Source organism: Rhizomucor pusillus, assembly GCF_041956525.1.
Source record: "Rhizomucor pusillus strain CBS 183.67 unplaced genomic scaffold VTP01scaffold_10, whole genome shotgun sequence".
NCBI lineage: Eukaryota > Fungi > Mucoromycota > Mucoromycetes > Mucorales > Lichtheimiaceae > Rhizomucor > Rhizomucor pusillus.
Window position 1 is genome coordinate 489,349 of NW_027192152.1, and position 21,676 is coordinate 511,024.

A 21,676-nucleotide genomic window follows, 5' to 3' on the forward strand; every position below is an offset into this window, starting at 1 on the left:
CACAGTGATACGCATCATAGACTTTTGTCGTTTCAAGGATATATGTATATATGTGCAAGTGATAAAAATAATAGATAAGCCATTATATTCAGATGAAGAAAGAAGAGGAACGGTCAAGTAAAATGGTCAACAAAGTGAAGAAAAGGGAATATATTCCTGATACCTCTTCATATTCTAAGTGAGTAGAATATAGCACTAGAAAGAGGTTTAACAGCATCCGCCTCCTCCGGAAGAAGAGTTGGCTGGCAAAGATGATCCGCCCTGTGGTGGAGCCAGTTTGATACCATTCGATTCACTGGACAGGTCGATTGCACCTGTTTGAATCTTTTGAAAGATAGTCTGTGCTGTCTTGACAAACACTTCTTCTACATTTTCAGCTGATTTCGCTGAAGCTTCCATAAAGAACAAATCATGTTCTCTCGCAAATTTTTCGCCTTCCTCTCTTGAAACCTGTCGTTTACTCTCGAGATCGCTCTTGTTACCGACAACCATGATCACAGTGTTTGGGTTGGCGTGTTGACGGACATCTACATAATGATTCTCAGTTATTATCTCTGCTTCATCTCCTCTTGATATTTTTACTCTTTTCAATGGACCTTCAAGCCAAGTGGATAGATTTTCAAAGGTATCACGTCTATGGTGACATTAGCAAGGTCAACTCATTTCCATCTCGATACGTCAATAACTAACCTCGTAATGTCGTAAACTGTGCATCGTGAAAAGAACAAGTGAGTAAACCCCTATGTCTGCGACTATGCCGGATATCAGTTTACCTAGCAATGCACCAGCAGCGCCTCGATAATAACTTCGTGTAATCGTTCTAAAGGACTCCTGACCGGCCTAGTTACACTCGTAAGCAATGCATGTTTTATGAAGAGCACTGACTGCGCATGCCCCGGCACATACTGTATCCCATATTTGTAATTTTATTTGCTGATCGTTAACTGTGACGAACCGAGTGCCAAATCCAACACTGACGATTAAGTTTAATTTCTCTTGTCGTTACCACTTTGTACCTCACATCGCTCACCCAATTGTCAGATCATGAGCAGGCATAAAACGCTTATCAGTGAATTGTAATAGAAGGCAAGACTAGACGAAACAAAGGTTTGAAACAATTAGCACAACCTGCATAATACAATAACCGGACTGCCTGGAAAAACTGATCGCAAAATATGTCTGTATTTGTTGCAGTCGAAGGTAATAATCATTCTAAATTCGATATTCTACGTACCTTGCCCACGCCTGCAGAGTTGGAATCAGACTGCAATGTTAGCATCGCTCGTGCTTGCACTTCGACAGTTACACCGTCGTGAGACAATGAAGGATCGCTTTACCTGTGTCGCCAATGATAATGTACTGCAAAACGCTTGAGAATTTATGTATGCAAAAAAGCAATTTGACTATACCTTTATAATGTAGTTGTAATTGTAGTTGTAGTTTGACATTCCAAAGCAGTTGGAAAGAACGGATGCTTCAATTGCATGTGCACGACCTTTCCTGAAGTCCGCCTTTTCCAAAAAATGATGTCACGGAGATCGAATTGCTGGAGACGCGTAACTCCTTCACTTGGTTGCCCTTGACCTTCGACTGCACACCTCAAAATGCCAACTACCACCACAATTTCACCTTCTACCGTCGTCCAAGTACATCCACTAGTGCTACTTTCAGCCACAGATCACTACAATCGTGTTGCCAAAGATACCCGGAAACGAGTCGTGGGTGTGCTGCTCGGTCAGAACAAAGGCAAGACCGTCAACGTGTCAAACAGTTTTGCTGGTACGATTCAAGCCAATTCACTGCATATATGCTCAGAGAATAACCAACTCTTTTATAGTTCCCTTTGAAGAAGATGAAAAGGATCCGTCTGTATGGTTCTTGGATCACAACTACATTGAAGCCATGAACGCAATGTTCAAAAAAGTAAACGGTAAGCAAGGGCGTGAGGATAGCGACAGACTAGAACATGTTCAAGCTGTTTTATAGCAAAGGAGAAGATGATCGGTTGGTACCATAGCGGCCCAAAGCTGCGTTCGTCCGATTTGGAGATCAACGAATTGTTTAAGCGCTACACTCCTAATCCTGTCTTGGTCATTGTCGATGTTAAACCGAAAGACGTGGAAATACCAACCGATGCATACTTTGCCATCGAAGAAATCAAGGATGTAAGTTTTCGATCTGATTTTATTTGGATTTAGCATTTAACAACTTCACATAGGATGGCACAGCTACTACAAAGACCTTTATGCATGTCCCATCCGAAATCGTTGCTGAAGAAGCGGAGGAAATTGGTGTGGAGCACTTACTTCGTGACATCAAAGACAACGCAGTCGGTACACTGTCAACACGTATCAGCGCACAGCTTGGCTCTCTGGCCGGTCTTCAGGGACGATTAGAAGAGATCCGAGATTACTTGGAGAAAGTAGTATCCGGCAAATTACCTGTCAATCATCAGATCATCTACAACCTTCAAGATATTTTCAACCTTTTACCTAACCTCGAAGCACCAGACATGGTCAAAGCATTCAGCACAAAGACGAACGACCAACTGCTTATGATCTACCTGTCCAGTCTCGTTCGTGCGGTGATCGCCCTTCACAATCTCATTGACAACAAGATTGAAAATCTTAAAGGAGAGGGAGTACTCGCCCCATCTGCTGAAAAGAAGGAAGATAAGCCTCAGGAAACATTATCAGTACGAGAAGCTCCTAGTGCCTCAACACAATCTGAGACGAAATAAATCGTTATGATTTGCCCTATTTTATTATTTCTCATCTCGCCATGCAACGTAAATACAAATAATTGCCGTTCATTTTGTGCTGATTAGCACATTCAGTTCGCCTGTTTATGCAAGCCTTTGCAGAGCAGATAAACGTTGTGCGTTTCAAGCATATAAACGTGCGGGTGGCCAAAGGATGAATCGTTGTGGACCATCATACATGGTAGCGCTTGATATTATACTACGAATGGCATGCCTTGTGCTTCTATACCCAGCTAGTCCATCCTTCATACAATGCACTTAGATTCTCTACAGACATTGCTTGCTCGATTGTCTTTGCAACCTACATAGCCGTTTGTATCAGAAATGTTTCTAGGTATGAGGGAAAATGACATAGACTTTACCTGCTCTGATACACCAAGACTCTGTTGTGCGCCGAAATCTCTACCTTCTAACTTTGCCCTTATCCTCTGCATGATTGCCATCACTTCAGCGTTCCGTTTCAAGTTTGTGGACGTTGTTGCTGCTGCAGGACCTGTACAATAATTACAATACAGCTTCAATCATTGCCGAGTTTTCTAATTCCCATACCTTCGTCCCTTTTTACATCTTCCAGTGATGGTGAATCGGTATCGTTAACATAATGGTCGCTTCCGTTTTCAACGTCGCCTATCAGCTGCACTTCGCTATTCGGCGGTTGGTCTCCTTGTTTGAGCGTTGAATCTTTTTCTTCAGCAAGCTTTTCTGTGGACGTTGATTCTTCCAAGTTTCTAATCGCTGAGAATAATTCTCCAACAGCGTTGGAGATGCTTTGGACAGATGATATCTAACAGGTTTACTGCGTTTAGGAAAAGCAGTCCATATAGCAGGACTTCGAAGCATAATACGTACCAATTCCGCAAACGTCCACTCGGTTTTTGTGTCTCCTTTGGAACGGTTATTGTTCGTCTCACCATTGATCTTTGCGACTTCCTTCTGTATAAAAGAAATTTGATCCAATATAACCTAGTTGGAACTAGCGTTAGGACATGAGAATTAAACAGAAACAATACAAATAATGTACCTGAGCACTCCGCTGTGCAGGCTTCAGTTCATTGTCCGTATCGATGTCCGGCACAATGATGGACTCCAAGAGAGAAACGACGCCGTCAATCGGCGATTTGAGTGTTGAAAGTAGACTAGTGACTGGAACCAGCTTTTCCCTAACGTCATCAATGCTTGTCTTGGGCACCATCTATCAACAGGTGTAAGCCTTAAGATAAGACCAGCTGTAAATTGCATCGTATATTTTACCATTGTTGCACCGTCGTTGTCATGTGTTTGACTGGAAACTAACGGATGAGCTACGGATTTAGGATTCTCCTAGTACGATTAACTTGCCTTGTTTCTTGATTCGCTGTAAATACTCGCAAAGTTTCCAGCACATCCTCATACAATATGGTAGCCTGCGTGAATCCAATGCGGCAACTCTCCATATGGTTGAAGGTGTTGAAAATGTCCATCGTTTCCATGCACTTTCCAGTTTTAGCAAGCTTGGCATCGATTATATTTCACAGCAAAGTTTACCTTCTCCAGCTCTTCTCGGTAAGCTCTCGTCCATATCTCCTTTAGCTCTTCTCGTACGGGCATCTGTGCTTGCTTCACGACTTGCACAAATTGAAGATCCAGCTCCTGAAGGATTTGGGCAGAATGTTGCAATCTATCAGGTGCATCCGACAGCCGAACAAGAAGCTAGTTGATAAAAATAAGTGTCCAGTCTAAAGTACCATGTTTACAAGGTCCACACATACCTTGCTTGGTATCAATGGCCATTGCTTTTGTAAATAAGGTGCATTAAACCATTGGAAATGTTCTAGATCTCGGCTGAATGCGTTCAAAGCATCTCTATATTTCGAAATATAGAATGAAGCCTTTCAAGTTTCTTTAGCAATCTCTTTTGCATAGTTGTAAAACTTTCGATATACCTGTTCTCGCAGTCTGGCTTCGGCTTTGCTGAAACATAATTGAAGCAAGGGATTTATAGATTCCTCATCGTTTTCCAAACTAGAAGATGATGACTCCACTTGATAGAGATCCTCAATAGCAGATATCGTAAACGGAATCAATAGGTCGTTTGTTACTAAACGTAACAAATCCTTGACTTTTGGATGCGCTGTGATAATTGATGATAGACTCCAGGCCGTTACTTGTGAAGGTATCCAAGCATGGGAGGGTACCTGATGGAGGTATTTTGCGATCTCTTGAACCATCAATGCCAGAATCTATTTATATCTCAGTGAGTGGAAATCCCCGTTTTTGCATAGATTTTTGGTATGACCTGTCGCTTAATCTTGATATATACGGTAGCAACATCGTCCATATCCCGGATGTTACGTATCTGTTCGAAATATATTTAAACATATTGTATACACAATTATACATGTTTCATTGTCCTTACATGGCATACTCTCAAAAGGGAATCAAATGCTGCAAAGGCGCTTTGGACTTGAGTCCAGTATACATCAAGGTTAATATTTTTGGTTCGGAGAGCGTCAAGCTAGATAAAGATGAAGGAGTTTACTTTCAGCCGAGATAGATATTGCAGAACAAAATACTTTACCATCTCTCCATCTCCAACAGATTCCAGCGTTTGTAGTAGAGAGTCGAGAATAGCTTTTCCACTCGCTTCCGATCGTTGTATCAAGTCAGATAAGAGTTTACAGCTATCAAGTAATGCATCGTTGAAACTGTATGCCGATTTTGCACAAGCGAATATAAGATCGAATGCTTCTTTATCGTCGCAGTGTACTAGAACTTCCCGTGAATACAATTTCTTTTCATGAACGGCAGAGCGGCTTACCTTTGAATGTAGTGATATGCTCTTCTAGACTTGTCACCAACGTAAATGTAGAAGACATGTCAAGAGCTCGACCATGCAAACCGAGATTACACTGTGTTTCCAAAATTTGAATGTTCTCTGGTATCCGGAAGTATTCATTGCCGTTTGCTTCGGTATTATATCGCTGAAATGCATTCTCAAGCAGTTTAAGAGAGTAATCAATTTTGGATCTCGGAATGGAAGCAAGATCGATGCTACTCCTGCATTGGTCATAGCTTGGTGATGAGGAAGGCCGTTTCAAACAACTCTCCATTGTCGCCAAAGATCGTGATATCCGCTGAGCAAAGTTTGTTGCATTGTGCTCCACCGATTGTAGCACCGGTGAGACAAAGTTTTCGATGAGTGTTTGACACATTTCTTGGACCTCGCCGTCTTGATAACCGTTGTTTGATAGTTGCTCTAATCTTTGCCATATTTTGCATGTATTCTGCAACAGTATTGCACTGGAGACTGGTCGGATCAGTTGTCGATATCGCTCGAGATCTGCAATACACTCCTGGTAGAGAAGGGTCTTCTGTTGTAACCACGAAGCAAGCATTGCCGGGAATTTTCCAGATACATCACGCAGTTGTTGAGATACAAAGTTAAGTAAATCTGAAGACATGGTCGTATCTCTCTGAAGTTTGCCATGCAATCCGCCCTAACAGATGAGTATGTCAAACAAACCATTTCAGTAGCACTGAAGTATTTATCGTTTTTACCTCGTTGAGAGCATTGATCGCGTTGATATGTTTACCGTGCCAGAGACGGCACTCATCAATTATAGCTGAAAGCTGTTGTTGCGCTGCTTGCACTGGGTTCTCCATATCCTCTTCGTCGCTGTCTTCATCCTCCATAGCGTTTCTAGCGACGACCTCTTTAAGTGAGCGAATGGAACTGTCTAATAAGTCAGAAATCGTTTGTCTTTGCGATTCATATGTATTCTTTTGGTCGCCTGTTGATTTTGTTTTGTTTAGACTTCATCGTACGTTGGTATATTCCGAAACAATCTTACCGAGTCTAGCAGCAATAAGACCCAAATTCGCTTGCAGCTCTAATATCTGCCGTGTCTCCATGTCACCAGCCTCGTTATTCCAGTGCACTAGCGGATCATACACAAAGGCATCCAGGAGTGTCATGAGCACTTCCTTGTGTTTCCTCAAAACGCGCAAAGTTTCCTCTGCTGCTGTCCTGAAGACGCCATCTACTCCAAAGACACCGAGGGCATGGAAAAGGTTTTGAGTCAGCCGATACGGTACAAGCTCGGGAACACGAAGTTTTCGGCCCTTCTCGAAACAGACGTTGTAATCAATGTGGATGATTTCACCGGTCGCAAAGTCAACCATCATATTATCCAAGTGTCGATCGCCGAGGCCGATGATATATCCAATGATAGACATGACTGCAAGGGAGCGACTTAGCGTGGTGCTCTTCTTCATCCAGTCTACGGCGTCGACACTGTTACACCAGATTTCTTTGGCCAAAAGATCACTGGGTGTTTCTTTCAGAAGTTCCAAGAAGACATTCTTTAGGATGTGTCTCGGCCAATGTCGCCTGTTTGCTGTGACGCGGCGTCCCTCAGCCTTCAGCGCTGCTTCTATCTTTCGCATAAAAATTTCAGTAGGTCGTAATATTGGAGGTTCTGGTGCAGATTTGTCGTTCGTCAGCAATATTTGTGCTGCTTGCTCTCGTCGTTGCCAGCGTTTGTAAAGAGCAAAAAGTGGTGTGGCATCATTAATCCATTGGATCATACCAGAATGGTCACTCAATGGTATTACAGCATATGTTCGGCTTCTCAGTTTTCGGGATGCGGTCGCTCTATCTTCTGCCAATAAACTATTGGCGGTCGTAAGAAGCTGCATGATTCGTTCATCCAGATGAAGATCTTCCAAGCCCTTGAACAGATATGAATGTTTCCTGCCATCTGTGCCCATAAGATCCAGTTTCTTGGGTTTTGTCTTGGTCGGCAGTACGACTACATTGTTTCCGAAGGACTTGATCATCGGAGGGCTATCGTTGATGCCAGGAACGCCGATAATCGTGTCTTGCATAGATTCCAGGTACGGTGATACATTCTTTAATTCGAGGATGCGCATTTTATGGGTCTCGATTGCTAGGTCACGGTTGATGCTCATAAACATTTCCCACCCCTCTCGATAAGTTGCCAGCGACTGCGGGTGCAGCAAAAGCTCGAATGCTTCCTCGATACGGCTTCCGAATGTGGATGTAAACCATTGTTCGTGCGGCGTCATACTGTTCTGCGTATGTATAGTTGTATCCATAAGTTTCTGTAGTGAAAGAACTGCAAACTTGACGACCCCATCATAGTTCTCAAGAAAAGACTTGTTAATTTGATCAGCATCTTCCCCGTGTATCTGCTCCAAGCGCATTGCTTCGCTGTCAAGCTTCGAGAACATTTCCATTACACTGAACGTTAAGGACGCTATTTGGTATGTCCATTGTTCTTCCCAGAGCACTGTGATTTTTTCCAGCTCTTCAGCCATGCGATGGGTAGATATCCAAAGCTGGTTATCGTAGTCTTTCATACGGTTTGCTATTCCAATCAAAGCATTCTTGGCATCTCGATCATTCCTTGAGCAAGTCGAGCCGACAATGACATCGTAGATGATATGTCGTGGATATTTGTCGGATATTCTCTCCATAAGACGAACGATGATCTTTTGTGCGAACTCGGGAGCATGGTTTAGACGAGCGAATAACTGCGGTATGATTTGCATCCATGGCTCGACAGGCACGGTGTCGATATGCTCCGTGAAATTTGCCTGTGTAAGCATACCGTATTTAACAAGTACTCGTAGAAGCCGGAGAGCGACCGTCATCGTAGGAGAAGCAGACTTTGCATGAACAATGTTAGAATTAATCAAAGAAATACTGGCTTTACGTACCCTTTTCATCTTTTCATTAAGGATCATATAGCGGAAAAACGCATCCACTGATGCTCTGAAATGATTAACGACAGTATGATGGGCAGTGTTCAGAATTTCAAGGATCCTGTTGATCACATCCTCGTCAAAGGATGCCAAAGTACGGCGTACAGTCTCGACAAATACAGCATCCTGGTATACATCCAAAGACGTGGTCCCCATGTATTGCTTGAGAAGCTTGCAAAGATCTTTGTATAAATTCAAGTCGCCCGTTTGCAGAACACTTAAAATTTCTGATCGAGTCCAAGCTGCGATGGTGGCGTTGCCTTCTTCGCGCCCGAGGTTGTCTAGAATACGCCATGCGCGCTTGTAATGATATGTCCCAAGCTCGTACCAAGCTTTTCCATTCATTTGACCCTGCGTTGCTTTTGCCAGCATTGACTCCATCATAGCATCTACAGACGATAGAATTTCATCTTTGGATTGCCACATACTGGTCTCCAAAGAATCTTGGAGTTTGCTGATATCAGCCGGATTTGTATTCTTGATCAACTTTGCAGCTAGGAGGTATCCTCTGCTAAACATCTTGTTATCTTGGGTCATTCCACCAAGCATGGTACGAAGTTTTGCGATGCTCTCGAGTTGAGTGTGATTTGTCGTTGCAAGCTGCAATTTAATGGATTCATATTCTGCTTGCGAACGATATCCGAGCGATTTTGCACATTCAAGCCAGGCCTCAGCAGCAGAAAGGTTTCGTTGCTTGCGAGCAATTTTTGCTCCGTGGAGATACATCGCTGCTAATTGCATAACTGCCAACCGATCTTTACTTGCGCAGATTAATTGGGCCCACTCTTTTGTGTGCATATTCAGATGGACCTGAGCCGAAGTGCTGTTGACTTCCCAATCCATTGCAACTTTGGTTAGATCCATCTTCTGGCAATGCTGCAGTTGCAAATCGATAATAGCACTCTGTTGCTTCGGTAATTGTAGGTTCCATGCGTCGTTGGAGTAGCGTTTTCCAAATTTGAGGCCTAGACGATTCAGGTGCCTTAGTTGTCGGGAAATATCCTCTGGTTTCGATGCCAATTCTTCTTCAAGGATGTTCCAATCGGTCGGGCTGTAATCACTAGGGTAGTGGTAGAACTTTGTAATGATATTGACTGTAGATTGACCAAATATTGAAACTGAAATATCATTCATTTCAACCAAGCTCTTGTAATCTTCCAGGCTGCAGTAATAATCGGTGGCCTATTTTATGTTAGTTCATTGCAAATCGATGTCGCTAATTCGTTTGACCTACTTGTTTGTCAAGCATATAAATAATTCCATATTCATCATGGGATAATACGTCATGCAGTTTCCGCAGTGCTTTTATCGCCTCTTCGTAGTGACCCTACCAAAAATATCTTATTAGAGCCTTTTCCCTCTTTGCAACATCGAAACTCTGACAATTTACCGAAGCGAACATTGCACTGATGCTAAACCACGAGGGCGTGGAAGATTGCGCTGTGACGATACCGCTATCTCTGTCAAATGGACCGAGCATAGCCAAGAAAACATATTCTTCATGAAAAGATGGAATAACATGGCCGATGCGACGAAGGACACGCTTATACCAGGCCTGGACACCGTAGATCAAGTCACTCTCTTTGAGCATGATCGCAACCTCCACTGTTTCTTAAATTAGACATAAACTCCAATGAATCTATTACAACAGCACCAACCTAGATCTCGGATGTAAGTTTGTGTATTGGAAAGCCATGCTTTGACGTCCATTTCCTCATGGATGCCAGATTCGGTTTCTTTCAAATACTGGACCAAGTCGGTTAGTACTTTGGCTATCTAGAAATATGTTCTGTTTTATACTCACCTCCATTGTGTTTCGTATAAGCAAATGGTATTCACCAAGCCGCTTCGCACACTGAATAATCATAGGCCTTATTTTTGCAAAGTAATCCTTGCATGTCTTCTTGTTTGTGCGGAAAAATGCAAGACTCGAACGTGGAACTGATGGCATAGCGTTCGTTGCGCAACCTTCGTAAGCATTGTACATTTGGAGTTCAAGGCGATCCAGTAACATTAAAAGTTTTTCAGTCCTTGTCGAATTTTCTTGAGTGCTTTTTTTTTTCTCATTGCATGTAAATATATTTAACTTACTGTGATGAGATCTTGTCTGGAGACGATATCGAGGCTGTTAGGTGTCGCTCGAACGCGGCCAATGTCTAGACTGATTTTAGTTTTTGGAACTGGAAGCTTGCTGCTTGGTTTACCTGTTGTGGTCCGCCGAACGGTGTACGCAATCTTGATAGTATACAATATCGAGCTGATTCCCACATTGCCCAATATGTAAAAAACGACGCCGAATTATCGATCATTGTTTTGATGGCGTCTTCCTCCAGCGCTTAAATTACTTTGATTAGTATTTTGGCAGCTGGAAGTTACTAATATATACATACCTCTTTTCTTATCTGCATATGCAGGGATACTTTGCATCAGGCTTAGTGAATTGCAACGATAGAAAAGTTTCTTTATAGATGCAAATGCCGATCCTGTGTCTGTGCGATCAAGCTTTGCATTATTCGCGCTTAATAACAGGCTTGCTAGCCCTAGATTCTTCATTACAATCTCGAAGTGCGGCGGGCGAAAGGAACCAGTGTTTGCTGTAGCCATCAGAATAGCCTAACATAGGATGAGATTGAAAGAGTATCTTCCTCGATTGATATGAAACCATACCTGCATCGAATCATCCTTTAGGTCATCAAAGCTGACAAAACTGTCTGCCATAACAAAAGGATTGAGACCAGATAGCAATTTCAACCCTAAATGACGACGATCATCACGAGGATCATCCATGCTACTCCATTATTAGTAGCCAATCAGGTAAATGCCATCAACGGCCAAACATCTCACCATTGCCATACGTAAGGTAGAACATCCGATACAATGGAGGCTGATCCAAAGTCCCTGCAGTAATTCAGAATGATATTCACCATATCCTTTTTCAGCCTTTCAAATCTTTCAAGACCTTTTGATGATAGTCAGAAAGCAACTTTGGTGGCTTTAATAGAATTTAGCACATACCGGTTGCCTTTAAACAGGCGAGAGTCATCGATTTTATGAGTGATACCGCATATTGCTCTCTATTTTGCATGCTTGCTGCAGTGCTCTCCAATTTATCCAGCAGGATACATACTCTTTGACGCGTTTGCACTTTCATATACAACCATTTGTCAAAGATATCCTGAATTAGCTCTGCTACAATAAATAGGGAGTCTGTGCGATCCAGACAACATGGAGGACTAGAAGGAACGAGACTGTAAGCTATCCCCAATGTAGATGTTAATTCGTTCGTTTTCGATGCTCACATTTCACAGTAGTCTGCAAGAAGTTCAAACGTCGAACTGAACAGATCGCCGCAGTTGCTGCGCAATGATATCTGCAATACTCTGCATACCAGCAAAAGATGTCTAAACTGCGAATTTGACCACGCGCTTGCTGCATCGAGCAAGATATATGCATAGAATAAAGTGTCCATAGTCGCTTGAACAGGCGTGACATCAACGGTTTCCTCTTCATCGTTTTTCAAATTCTTCATCGTTAAATGTTGGATTCTGTGCAGGCTGGTTTCTTGATTCTGCCCGTACACGCGTATTAAGATATTCAGACTTGCATTTAAATGTCGTTCCATACATCCAGTTATTTCTAATTGCAATTCCTCGTACGGCCTAGATAGTCGCAGTAGCATACGCAGTAAGGCCAGAATACCGGAATTCAAGCGCTTGTTATCCCGAAACCCAGCACGCATTTGGTATAAAGGGGAAGAGTCGATATTGAGCAGGTCTCGAAGAATATTTGTATCCAAGCACGACTGCCAAGCATCTACCAGCTATTATAAAAGGAAAGTTTTAGCTAATATGTCAGCGATAAGTTCGCGCTAATCTTACCTTTACAAATTTGACAAGTATTGCTTGGCAAATGCTAATATCCACGATTTCATCTGGTGATATTTGGCTGCAAATGTACTGATATATGGACCATTGGAAATTTACAGCATCTTGTACTCTGACAGAGAAGAGAAGCAACAGCACATCAGATGCTAGAGAAAGATGGTAAGCAGCGCGTATCAATACCGCAATAGACATCCATCATCTACCTTTTCGTAACCAATTGGTATCAGAATTGTTCAGCTTGATCTTTTGCAGAATTTCCAATGTGGCAGGTCGCAGTCGATCAAATAGTGGGTTTACAGCTTGTTTATCTATTTGAGCTTCCGGTTCTTCAATCAAGGGTATAACAGCACGAATAATTGCATGGTAGCAGCTGCAAATTACATGATCTCAATATGTTATCGCGCCGTGGTATTTCGCAGTAATATTCTTACCTGAAAAGGTTTTCACAGACTCGCCATTTGGATTTTGGTGCTCCATTTGCAATTGCGTCAATAATTTCACACATATCATTCAGAAAATGATGTAGAAGCTCGAAAGCCAATGGTAACCGCGTGTTCCAATAGAACCGATATTGATCGTAAGAAACTAGTAGCAGGATAAGTCACAAAGCAAAGATCTATAATAGCCTAACTTTCAACTCACTGTTTATCCCCGTCTCAACATGCCAGCCAACGAGCAGATCAATGATATCCTAGTATATAATTCGTAAATATATGCGATGTGAACATTACTGAATTTTCTTTTCTTTCTTTATACCTGAAATCTAGCAGAAAATGCTGCCGTGCAGTGCTTAGCGAGCAGATTGAACAGGCGGACAACTTCAACGAGATAATCCGCGCTGTCCATAGAATCCAGAAATATGACCATGCCATTAATGATATTGGGTGAAAGATCTTGTAAAAACCGTTTCAGATTGGTATCTTTAACCGCTTCCTCAATCACCTATGGATTTTTAGCTCTTATTCTCCTTAGAGTTCACCGCGAAATGCTAACCTTTCCCAGCAATTTGAGTAGCGAAATCTTGTATTCTTTTGAACGGGGTGCTTTGTCTGGCCACCTCTGAAGTTGTTCGAATTGCCATCCAATAATCATGTCCAATCTCCCGGTGCAGCAACCGAGATATAAGATAAGTTGCGAGACTGCAAGCTTGAGAGGGCAATCCGGGCGCTTATTTGTAAAAATAGTACGGAGTTCTGCACGGTGAAAAAGACAAATTTCGAGTATTTGGAAGCATTCTTGTCGCGACTGTACAGTGTCTACGTGCTGCCGCGCTGACGAAAGCTCGCTGACTATTTGCTTTGCATTTTCTGCTCGTCGATCTACCGATTCACCTTCCAGAAAAATGTTCTTCAATAGCGTCATGTATCGAGGATCCACATTTGTCCCTTGAGGATATCTGAAGTTCCTGTATCCGGAGCGATTCTGGGTGTCTGCTTGTTGGCGTGATTGTGAATAGCTTCCTTGTACATGTTCGCGCGTGCTGCTTCTTGAAGAGTGTGGATTACGGTGTGAATTTGGATAATCCTTCGGGGAACGTATTGTTCCGTGATTTGACATGAACCACGCTGGGTTGACCCTTTTTCAATGCAGGAAGGACTGGCGGATTTGTCTGTTCACCCAAAATCGCTGATTTGATTCCCCAAAATTGCTCACAGAAAAATGTCTATCGTTAACAACTGAGCTCAAGCCGGCCCGGCCTTTTGCATCGCTTTTACCATATCGCAAAGTCTTTTATACTATGACTACTAGCACGGAACATAACCGCTTAAACTTCTCTAAAAGCGCTATCCTAGAGGGCTTTTCATATATCTCGCTACAATGATATCGGTAAGAGCTTTCCAACATTTATCAATTCTTTATCATCCTTTGTCACGCATGTATTGGACAGAAAGCATTTCATGCTTCCAATCTCATCAATTTCATCTTTGAGTTGCAGAAAGCAGCCCTAGATTTGAATTGTAATATAAATGACGAATATGAGATATTCGGTTCTTACTGCCCTGTTGCATTCTTGCTTCCGGGGAATCAATATGACATGTTTTACTTTCATCCATCTATGCGCTCAATGCTATTTTTTTAATAATAACATGATAATGTCCTAACTAGTAATAACCTCTATCTTCTTCCTCGCTTTCATCCTCATCGCTACTCAGAGCAGCAGTGGCAGCCGATCTGTATATACTCTTCTTGCTTTTAGCATTACTCTTTTCTTCCTGATCCTCTGGTGGTAACGCGCCAACAGCTGCTAGTTGCGCTCTAATGCCTAGTTCCAAGTTTTAAACCGGTAAGTCCTATCGATCACAACTCTCTGCGATGCAACTTACTCGACACTGTCATGGCCATTCCTCCAAACGCAATCGCACCGACAATATTCGCCTTTATATCACCGTCTCCGTATACCAGCAAGGTGGGAACGTTACGATCAGGATAATTAGGTATACATTGATCGCTGATTATTTTTAGAAACTTTGTGGCCTTGAACTCTCTTGCTAACACTGAAAGATGCTGGTTCATGAGTTTACATGCTGGGATGCTATGGTGGAAAAAGATATTTCTATGAGCATGCCAAAATAGGTATGCTAGCGTGCCGTTGTAAGAGACTCACTCGTCTTTGAAAAGGTGCACGACCACCCAGCAAGATTTACTGGCTTCCGTTACTTCTCGGACAAAATCAGGTTTGGATATCTGCGTTACTTCTCCGTATTTGTTTTTCTCTGCTGCTTCCTGCATCTCTTGTAATCGCTTCTTCCTGCGATGCCATTTCTTTAACAACAATTTCCTCATTTGTAGAATAATGCTAATCAAACCTATATTCCATCAAAATACGGTCGTCTTCGAGATCGTCTTCAAGCTCGTCCAATTCGTCCAAGGTCTTGTTATCTAGACTTTCTTCTTCTCGTCTGCGCGCTTGCAAAGCTTCCACATACATGTCCTCGATCTCTTCTGCAGTTTTTTCATTCTTGGGAGGCAAGATTCCTCGTGCTCGAAGAATGTCATTCCTACGAAAACGTCAAACTCACTGCGCCGAAAACAATTCGATTGAATATTGCAATACCATTCTGTATCAGCGTTAGGATCGTCCATCTTTGGTATGCAAAGCGAAAGCGGAGAATCGCCTGTCGTAAGTTCATTTGATAGCAACACGTTGTCCATCCCCTATGCTTCCAAGGCACCTACGTATTTAGATTTGGAGTACTGCATTTTTTTCAATGCTATTCAGATCGCCAGTAAACAAAGTATGCACAGGACTAGAATCGAAGTTGGATAAGTTGAAAGAAATAGACTGATGATAATAATAGAAACTTCTTTTGCAGACTGCTAAGTCATTTACTTGAATTCTAAACCATTTCTGAAAGTCTTATTATGAGCAATGTTATAGGACGTATTAGCAGAAAGTTAGTTTCATAATATGTTAAAGTACTTCGCTGCTGTTAACAACAGCCGAAGAGAATGATGCATTCAAGCGCTGCCATTTCCACAAATGGAATTCATCAAGCCACAGATCAACTCATTTCGAGACTGAGTCCACATTTGGTCAATTGCTCAATCCTCTCTGCTCTGCAGCGTAAAAACTGTTCCTGTAGAAGTTTCTTACTAAATGGTAGGTCACCCAAAGATATGTTTATTGGCAAATTGCTGATGTGAAAATGATATTAGAAAGTTAAAGCTCTTTCGAGATCTTCGAGCGACTACGTTCGTGAACGATCAAATGATATCCACAAAGTCCAGCGCAACCTTGATCCTACGATCCACCCGTTTGAACAAGGTCGAGAGTATGTGAGAGCTTTGAATTCGGTCAAGCTTGAACGGCTATTTGCCAAGCCTTTCTTGGCAGCATTGAGTGGACATATTGACGGTGTATATTGTTTAACTAAGCACCCGAATCTTCTAAACTCGATCATTTCCGGAAGCGGTGATGGAGGTAAAAGCTTATATACAAGTGTACAAAAGATTGTGAGCTAACAAAGCTCGTCTAGAAATACGTGTATGGCATATTTCAGAGCAGGAGACGGTCTGGAGAGCGCAGGCACACAGAGGCATCGTACAAGGCGTATGTGCCGGCCGAGGTCATTCGAGATTTCTATCGTGCTCCACCGATAAGACTGTACGAATCTGGGACGCCCATGGATCCAGTGAGCCAGTGCAGACATATTACGGCAAATTTGGATTTACGGGCTTATCACACCATAGAAGTGATGCTATTTTCGCGACATCTGGCAACTCGATAGATATATGGGACGAAGAACGATCAGAACCTATACAAATGTTCGAATGGGGCTCAGATTCATATCAATCAGTTAAATTCAATTATGTGGAAAAAAATATCCTAGCAAGCTGCGGTTCGGATCGTACTATTACTTTGTATGATATCCGAACGAACAAGCCATTGTCCAAACTCGTCATGACAGTACGTTCAATCTGATGCTGGATACTATTTTTACGCGGGAAGACTGACTCGTATATTTTTACACCCTAGTTGAAAGCTAATGCCTTAGCCTGGAATCCTATTGAAGCGTTTACATTTGTAGCAGTAAGTGGCTCAAGGGGATAAGTATGAGGCCAAATATTCAATTGCTTTCGTTTTTACAGGGAAGTGAAGATCACAATGCTTATATATTCGATATGCGTAAAATGACCAGTGCTCGCAACGTCCTCAAGGACCATGTATCTGCAATGTAAGTTGTGAAGACATGAGAGATGTCTTGAAAATCAGAGACTAAAATGTTTCGAACAGTATGGATGTGGATTATTCCCCAACTGGTCAAGAAATCGTGACAGGTTCATACGATCGTACTCTTCGAGTTTACAATGCATGGAGCGGCCACAGCAAAGATGTTTATCACACCAAGCGTATGCAAAGGTAATTTCTGACGGTCTCTATATTTGGATGAACGTCTGTTAACGCTGGTATGCGTATAGAATTTTCTCTGTACAGTTCAGCATGGATAGCAAATTTGTTCTATCTGGTTCAGATGATGGCAATGTCCGTTTATGGAAGGCACATGCGTCCGAGAAACTTGGAGTCAAGGACAATAGAGAAAGAGCCCATCTGGAGTATGCTGCATCGCTTAAAGAACGGTTCAAGCATATGGATGAAATTCGACGCATTGATCGTCATCGCCGTACACCTAAAGATATCAAGAGAGCGGATAAACTCAAGAAAGAAATGCTTTCAGCCCGCAAAAAGAAGGAGGAAAATCGGCGAAAGCACGACAAGAAACTTGCAGAAAAGGAACGAGTTCCAGAGAGAAAGAAAGCCATCATTGGCGTTGCAAAATAATCATCCTGCATTATCCATTCCACACCCGTGTACATTTACAGTCATCACGTTTCTTCTTGCTATAAAGATAATAATCATTTCATGAGGAACCAGGAATTGAATTATATTTTGCCTCGAAGAACTCAAATGCATTGATGGCATCTTGATTGAAGATCGCAATCTCCACTTGTCTACTGTCTGCTATTTAACGACAAACGCTCTATACCACCTTATATTGTCATTGCACTTTCATCACAAGGCTGTATTATCACCAATGATTTTAGAAATGAGACCGATGGAGGGGAATAGCCAAGCAAAGATCTATAGATCTGCCGTGCATTCTAGTAACATCTCCAGAATCCGTAAAGAAACACCAGCTCCAATTAAGAGATGATTCCTAGCGATTCGAAAATGCTCAAACCTTGATGTTGAAAATATATTACAAGTAACTATTGTTATGCAGTCTTTACAATGATATTGTCTCCTTCTATCCTCAGTACCAAATTTTCATCAAACTTCTCCTTCAGCTTATCCTTGCTCTTTTCTTGAGCATCGGGATGGGATTGGATGAGCTTAATAAACTTCTTGCGGGCAGCCTTCAGAGTTAATGGCTCCTTGCTCTGCTTTACTGCCTCCTTCAAAGCAAACTCAACCTGCTTGTTTTGATCGGCAGGAAGTTTCATATCCTCCCATTTTGCTTTCTTCTTAGGACTCTCCTCCTCTGGCTTTGAGTCCTCGTCACTACTCTTTCGCTTTCCATTTTGCTGTTGCTTCAACTGATCCACGAGAGAGATTGGCTTTTTGGTATCGGGCTTCTTTGAAGGTTCAGAAGTATCTTTCTTCTTATCAGTATCGTTGGGCTTGGGTGCCTCCTGCTGTTTCTTTTCAGGCTGTTGCGAGTTTGCGTTTCCATTCTTCTTGTTATTGTTATTGTTGTTCTTGTTACCACCCTGAGTAAAAAATAACCATATGATTAGAAGTTTCCTCTTCAGTTGAAATACTTTGGTCCTACCTTTTTCTTATATAGTGATTTTTGGTACTTTTCTGCTTCGCTGATGCAGGTATTGTGCGATTGAAAATCGTTGCCCTGGAAGGTTGTAGAGCAATCGATGCAGGTCAAAGTCGAGCGGCAGCGTCCTCGGTGCTGCGCAGCCTTTGGCTTCTTTACAACGTCTCCACAGTTGTCACACTGAAAACTATGGAGCTGTCAACATTGAATAATCACATTGGACCGTAATGCTATAAGCTTACCTGACCATTTGGAATAAGGAAAAGCCACCTCAGGAACAAGAAGAACCACTTGCATTGTCACGGAAGATTCGAGATCAGCCGCTGGCTTCCGATGTAATATTGATGCCTAGTGCGAAGTATCGAAGTTTTTGGCATAGAATACTAGGAATGTAGATAACATGATGGACAAGTTCATGTTCGACTTCTTCTTGCAGGATGAGATCAATAGCTTTTATGTAGTAAAGATCCTGTCGCATTTAGCTAGTGGCGAGATATATAATAATCTAGCATTCCAAAGGGTTTATAGCAAAATATTTTCACAGAGACTATTCTTGCCCTGGGCCGAACTATTAAATAAAGAGTTCTACGGTTTTTTTTTTGACGACAGGAAATCATCAATCACGAAGGAAGCTACAGATAATACGTTGATCATCCTATGTCCAATTACTACCCAATTCATCCAATATTGCTTGTACGATTGACTCTTGATGAGACCTCTTATAGCTATGGCATATCTGATGAAGGGAGCCTTTAATGCAAAGATTCCGTATTTCAGGATGTCATCAACATGAGAACAGGGTGAATTTTTCAATGGTGGAAAAAGCTACATACATAGAAGCTGCTATCAAGTATACAGTAACAACGCATTTTCACCCTCAAAAATATACTCGCTTTACAAAGTGTAATATCTAGAAAAGAGTCGAAAATAAGTTGTTGTCTTCGGATATGTACAACTTCAAACATCTTGAAACATCACTCTTAAATGCGGAGTGGTGACTCATGTCAATTTTTTGCCGCCCTGATTCCTGCAGGAGGCTTGTAGTGTTCTCTTAACCTGTACTTCAATATGTTGCGACACATTTCTCGAGCTGCCGCTTCCTCATTGAGAGCCCGTCAATACTATGCTATTCGTTTTGCCTCTAGCAGCAACTCTGGTAGGATATGCTCTGTAATTCAACCCTTACTACTGCATCGATTCTGACGATCAGCTAGGCAAGGTACTGACAACCGCCACGATGAACCCGCAAATTCGCAACGCCGAATATGCTGTACGTGGTGCTTTGCCAATCCGTGCTGATGCTTTGAGCAAGGTATTATATCTGAGAACAAGTTTTCAATTACAAATAATGATCTAAATATGTCCTGCTTTCTAACCTTTCCCCAACAGCAACTCGAAACTGACAAGTCTCTTGCATTTGATCGCGTGGTTTTCTGCAACATTGGCAACCCTCAACAATTGGCACAGAAGCCTATCACATTTTTCCGTCAGGTAGAAATACACGTACATTATGGGATATGATGTTTTTACTGATAAGCTTGTTTTTAACCTGATAAGGTTGCCTCTTTGTGTGACAACCCTGAGCTCCTCAAGCCCGAAAATCGAGAGCTTCTCTCAAAACTTTATCCCGCCGATGCCATTGCCCGCGCTGAATTGCTGCTTAAACATATTGGCAGTGTCGGCTCTTACTCCCACTCCCAGGGTATCCCCCACATCCGTCAGAATGTTGCCAAGTTCATTGAACGTCGTGATGGTTATCCCGCCAATCCCGACCATATCTACTTGACTCAGGGCGCTTCTTCTGGTGTCCAAACCGTTCTGCAGCTCTTGACCCAAAACTCTAACAGCGGTATCATGATGTAAGTATATAATAGAAAAACGACAGTTCGGGAACATGATACTTACGGGCACCTTAGCCCTATTCCTCAATATCCTCTTTATTCTGCCACGCTTGCCCTGGTTGATGCTTCTCCTGTACCATACTATCTTAAAGAGGAGCAGAACTGGGGTCTTAGCATCCAGGATCTCAAGTCTTCTGTGGAAGAAGCTCGTGCTAAGGATGTCGATGTACGCGCCCTTGTGATCATCAATCCTGGTAACCCCACTGGTCAATGCTTGAGCGAGGAAAACATGCGTGAAATCATCGACTTTTGCCAAAAAGAGCGTCTTGTGCTCCTTGCCGATGAAGTCTATCAAACAAACGTTTACAAACCCCGGGATCGTCCATTCCACAGCTTCAAGAAGGTACTTCGCTCTATGGGAGAAGAATATCAGAATGTCGAACTCTTTTCTTTCCACTCGACTTCAAAAGGCATGATTGGCGAATGCGGTCGTCGCGGTGGTTACTTGGAATGCGTCAATATTGACGAGGGTGTCTTGGAGCAGCTGTACAAGGTTGCCTCCATTTCTCTTTGCCCCAATGTCCACGGCCAAATTATGGTCGATCTCATGACGAACCCTCCAGTTCCCGGTGATGCATCTTATGAACAATATCAAAGCGAAGTATCCTCTATTTATGAATCTCTTCGTCGCCGAGCTAGCAAACTTGCCAACTGCTTCAACAGTCTTGAAGGTATGACCTGCAATGATGCCGAGGGTGCCATGTACCTCTTCCCTCGTCTCCGTCTACCTGCTAAGGCCATTGAGGCTGCCAAGGATGCCAAGCTGAGCCCTGACGCATTCTATGCTCTTCAAATGTTGGAAGCCACCGGCGTTTGCGTTATTCCAGGTACGAACTGCTGTAATACATACCTGATTTCTTTTTCCATGTTATCTAACATATGGATTAGGCTCTGGTTTTGGTCAAGAGGCCGGTACCTGGCACTTCCGTTCGACTTTCCTTCCTGAAGAACACTTGTTCGATGATTTCTGCTCGAACATCGAGAAGTTCCACCGGGAATTTATGCTCAAGTATAAGGATTGAGATATTAGACTATAAATAATTGTACACTCATTTACAACCATCGTTTTTGTAAACTTATCATTAAAATCATTGT

At 42.4% G+C, this 21,676-nt stretch overlaps 7 protein-coding genes across 7 annotated transcripts; 3 read left to right on the top strand and 4 right to left on the bottom strand.

Annotated features, from left to right (window-relative positions):
* Window positions 1–207: 207 nt before the first annotated feature.
* Window positions 208–1,448, bottom strand: VTP01DRAFT_1188 (uncharacterized protein; the record flags this gene model as incomplete). The annotated part of the gene is made up of 9 exons (XM_069379510.1): window positions 208–527; window positions 597–634; window positions 691–706; window positions 774–840; window positions 907–973; window positions 1,031–1,092; window positions 1,235–1,245; window positions 1,338–1,359; window positions 1,410–1,448. The coding sequence occupies 9 exons, from the start codon at window positions 1,446–1,448 to the stop codon at window positions 208–210; spliced, it is 642 nt and encodes a 213-aa protein (XP_069238596.1).
* A 156-nt stretch (window positions 1,449–1,604) lies between these two features.
* On the top strand, window positions 1,605–2,740 carry VTP01DRAFT_1189 (uncharacterized protein; the record flags this gene model as incomplete). The annotated part of the gene is made up of 4 exons (XM_069379511.1): window positions 1,605–1,779; window positions 1,838–1,930; window positions 1,987–2,165; window positions 2,219–2,740. 4 exons carry the CDS (start codon window positions 1,605–1,607, stop codon window positions 2,738–2,740), a joined length of 969 nt encoding a protein of 322 aa, XP_069238597.1.
* A 244-nt stretch (window positions 2,741–2,984) lies between these two features.
* VTP01DRAFT_1190 (uncharacterized protein) lies at window positions 2,985–13,968 on the bottom strand (the record flags this gene model as incomplete). Its single annotated transcript, XM_069379513.1, has 34 exons — window positions 2,985–3,062; window positions 3,124–3,254; window positions 3,311–3,545; window positions 3,611–3,724; window positions 3,783–3,953; window positions 4,013–4,043; window positions 4,100–4,233; window positions 4,286–4,450; window positions 4,510–4,629; window positions 4,684–4,980; window positions 5,037–5,096; window positions 5,157–5,255; window positions 5,319–5,506; window positions 5,559–6,237; window positions 6,299–6,531; window positions 6,592–8,431; window positions 8,483–9,709; window positions 9,762–9,854; window positions 9,918–10,132; window positions 10,186–10,273; window positions 10,332–10,557; window positions 10,619–10,683; window positions 10,732–10,862; window positions 10,918–11,140; window positions 11,195–11,315; window positions 11,372–11,486; window positions 11,543–11,760; window positions 11,827–12,347; window positions 12,406–12,557; window positions 12,615–12,781; window positions 12,843–12,996; window positions 13,054–13,102; window positions 13,168–13,353; window positions 13,405–13,968. 34 exons carry the CDS (start codon window positions 13,966–13,968, stop codon window positions 2,985–2,987), a joined length of 9,090 nt encoding a protein of 3,029 aa, XP_069238598.1.
* Window positions 13,969–14,513: 545 nt separating this feature from the next.
* VTP01DRAFT_1191 (uncharacterized protein) lies at window positions 14,514–15,564 on the bottom strand (the record flags this gene model as incomplete). Its single annotated transcript, XM_069379514.1, has 5 exons — window positions 14,514–14,674; window positions 14,736–14,944; window positions 15,017–15,160; window positions 15,219–15,410; window positions 15,467–15,564. 5 exons carry the CDS (start codon window positions 15,562–15,564, stop codon window positions 14,514–14,516), a joined length of 804 nt encoding a protein of 267 aa, XP_069238599.1.
* A 445-nt stretch (window positions 15,565–16,009) lies between these two features.
* On the top strand, window positions 16,010–17,692 carry VTP01DRAFT_1192 (uncharacterized protein; the record flags this gene model as incomplete). Its single annotated transcript, XM_069379515.1, has 7 exons — window positions 16,010–16,012; window positions 16,069–16,333; window positions 16,389–16,819; window positions 16,889–16,942; window positions 17,002–17,087; window positions 17,147–17,272; window positions 17,332–17,692. 7 exons carry the CDS (start codon window positions 16,010–16,012, stop codon window positions 17,690–17,692), a joined length of 1,326 nt encoding a protein of 441 aa, XP_069238600.1.
* A 434-nt stretch (window positions 17,693–18,126) lies between these two features.
* On the bottom strand, window positions 18,127–18,930 carry VTP01DRAFT_1193 (uncharacterized protein; the record flags this gene model as incomplete). The annotated part of the gene is made up of 3 exons (XM_069379516.1): window positions 18,127–18,621; window positions 18,684–18,867; window positions 18,923–18,930. The coding sequence occupies 3 exons, from the start codon at window positions 18,928–18,930 to the stop codon at window positions 18,127–18,129; spliced, it is 687 nt and encodes a 228-aa protein (XP_069238601.1).
* An 818-nt stretch (window positions 18,931–19,748) lies between these two features.
* VTP01DRAFT_1194 (uncharacterized protein) lies at window positions 19,749–21,603 on the top strand (the record flags this gene model as incomplete). Its single annotated transcript, XM_069379517.1, has 6 exons — window positions 19,749–19,836; window positions 19,895–19,992; window positions 20,070–20,171; window positions 20,238–20,539; window positions 20,597–21,408; window positions 21,470–21,603. 6 exons carry the CDS (start codon window positions 19,749–19,751, stop codon window positions 21,601–21,603), a joined length of 1,536 nt encoding a protein of 511 aa, XP_069238602.1.
* Between the last annotated feature and the right edge of the window lie 73 nt (window positions 21,604–21,676).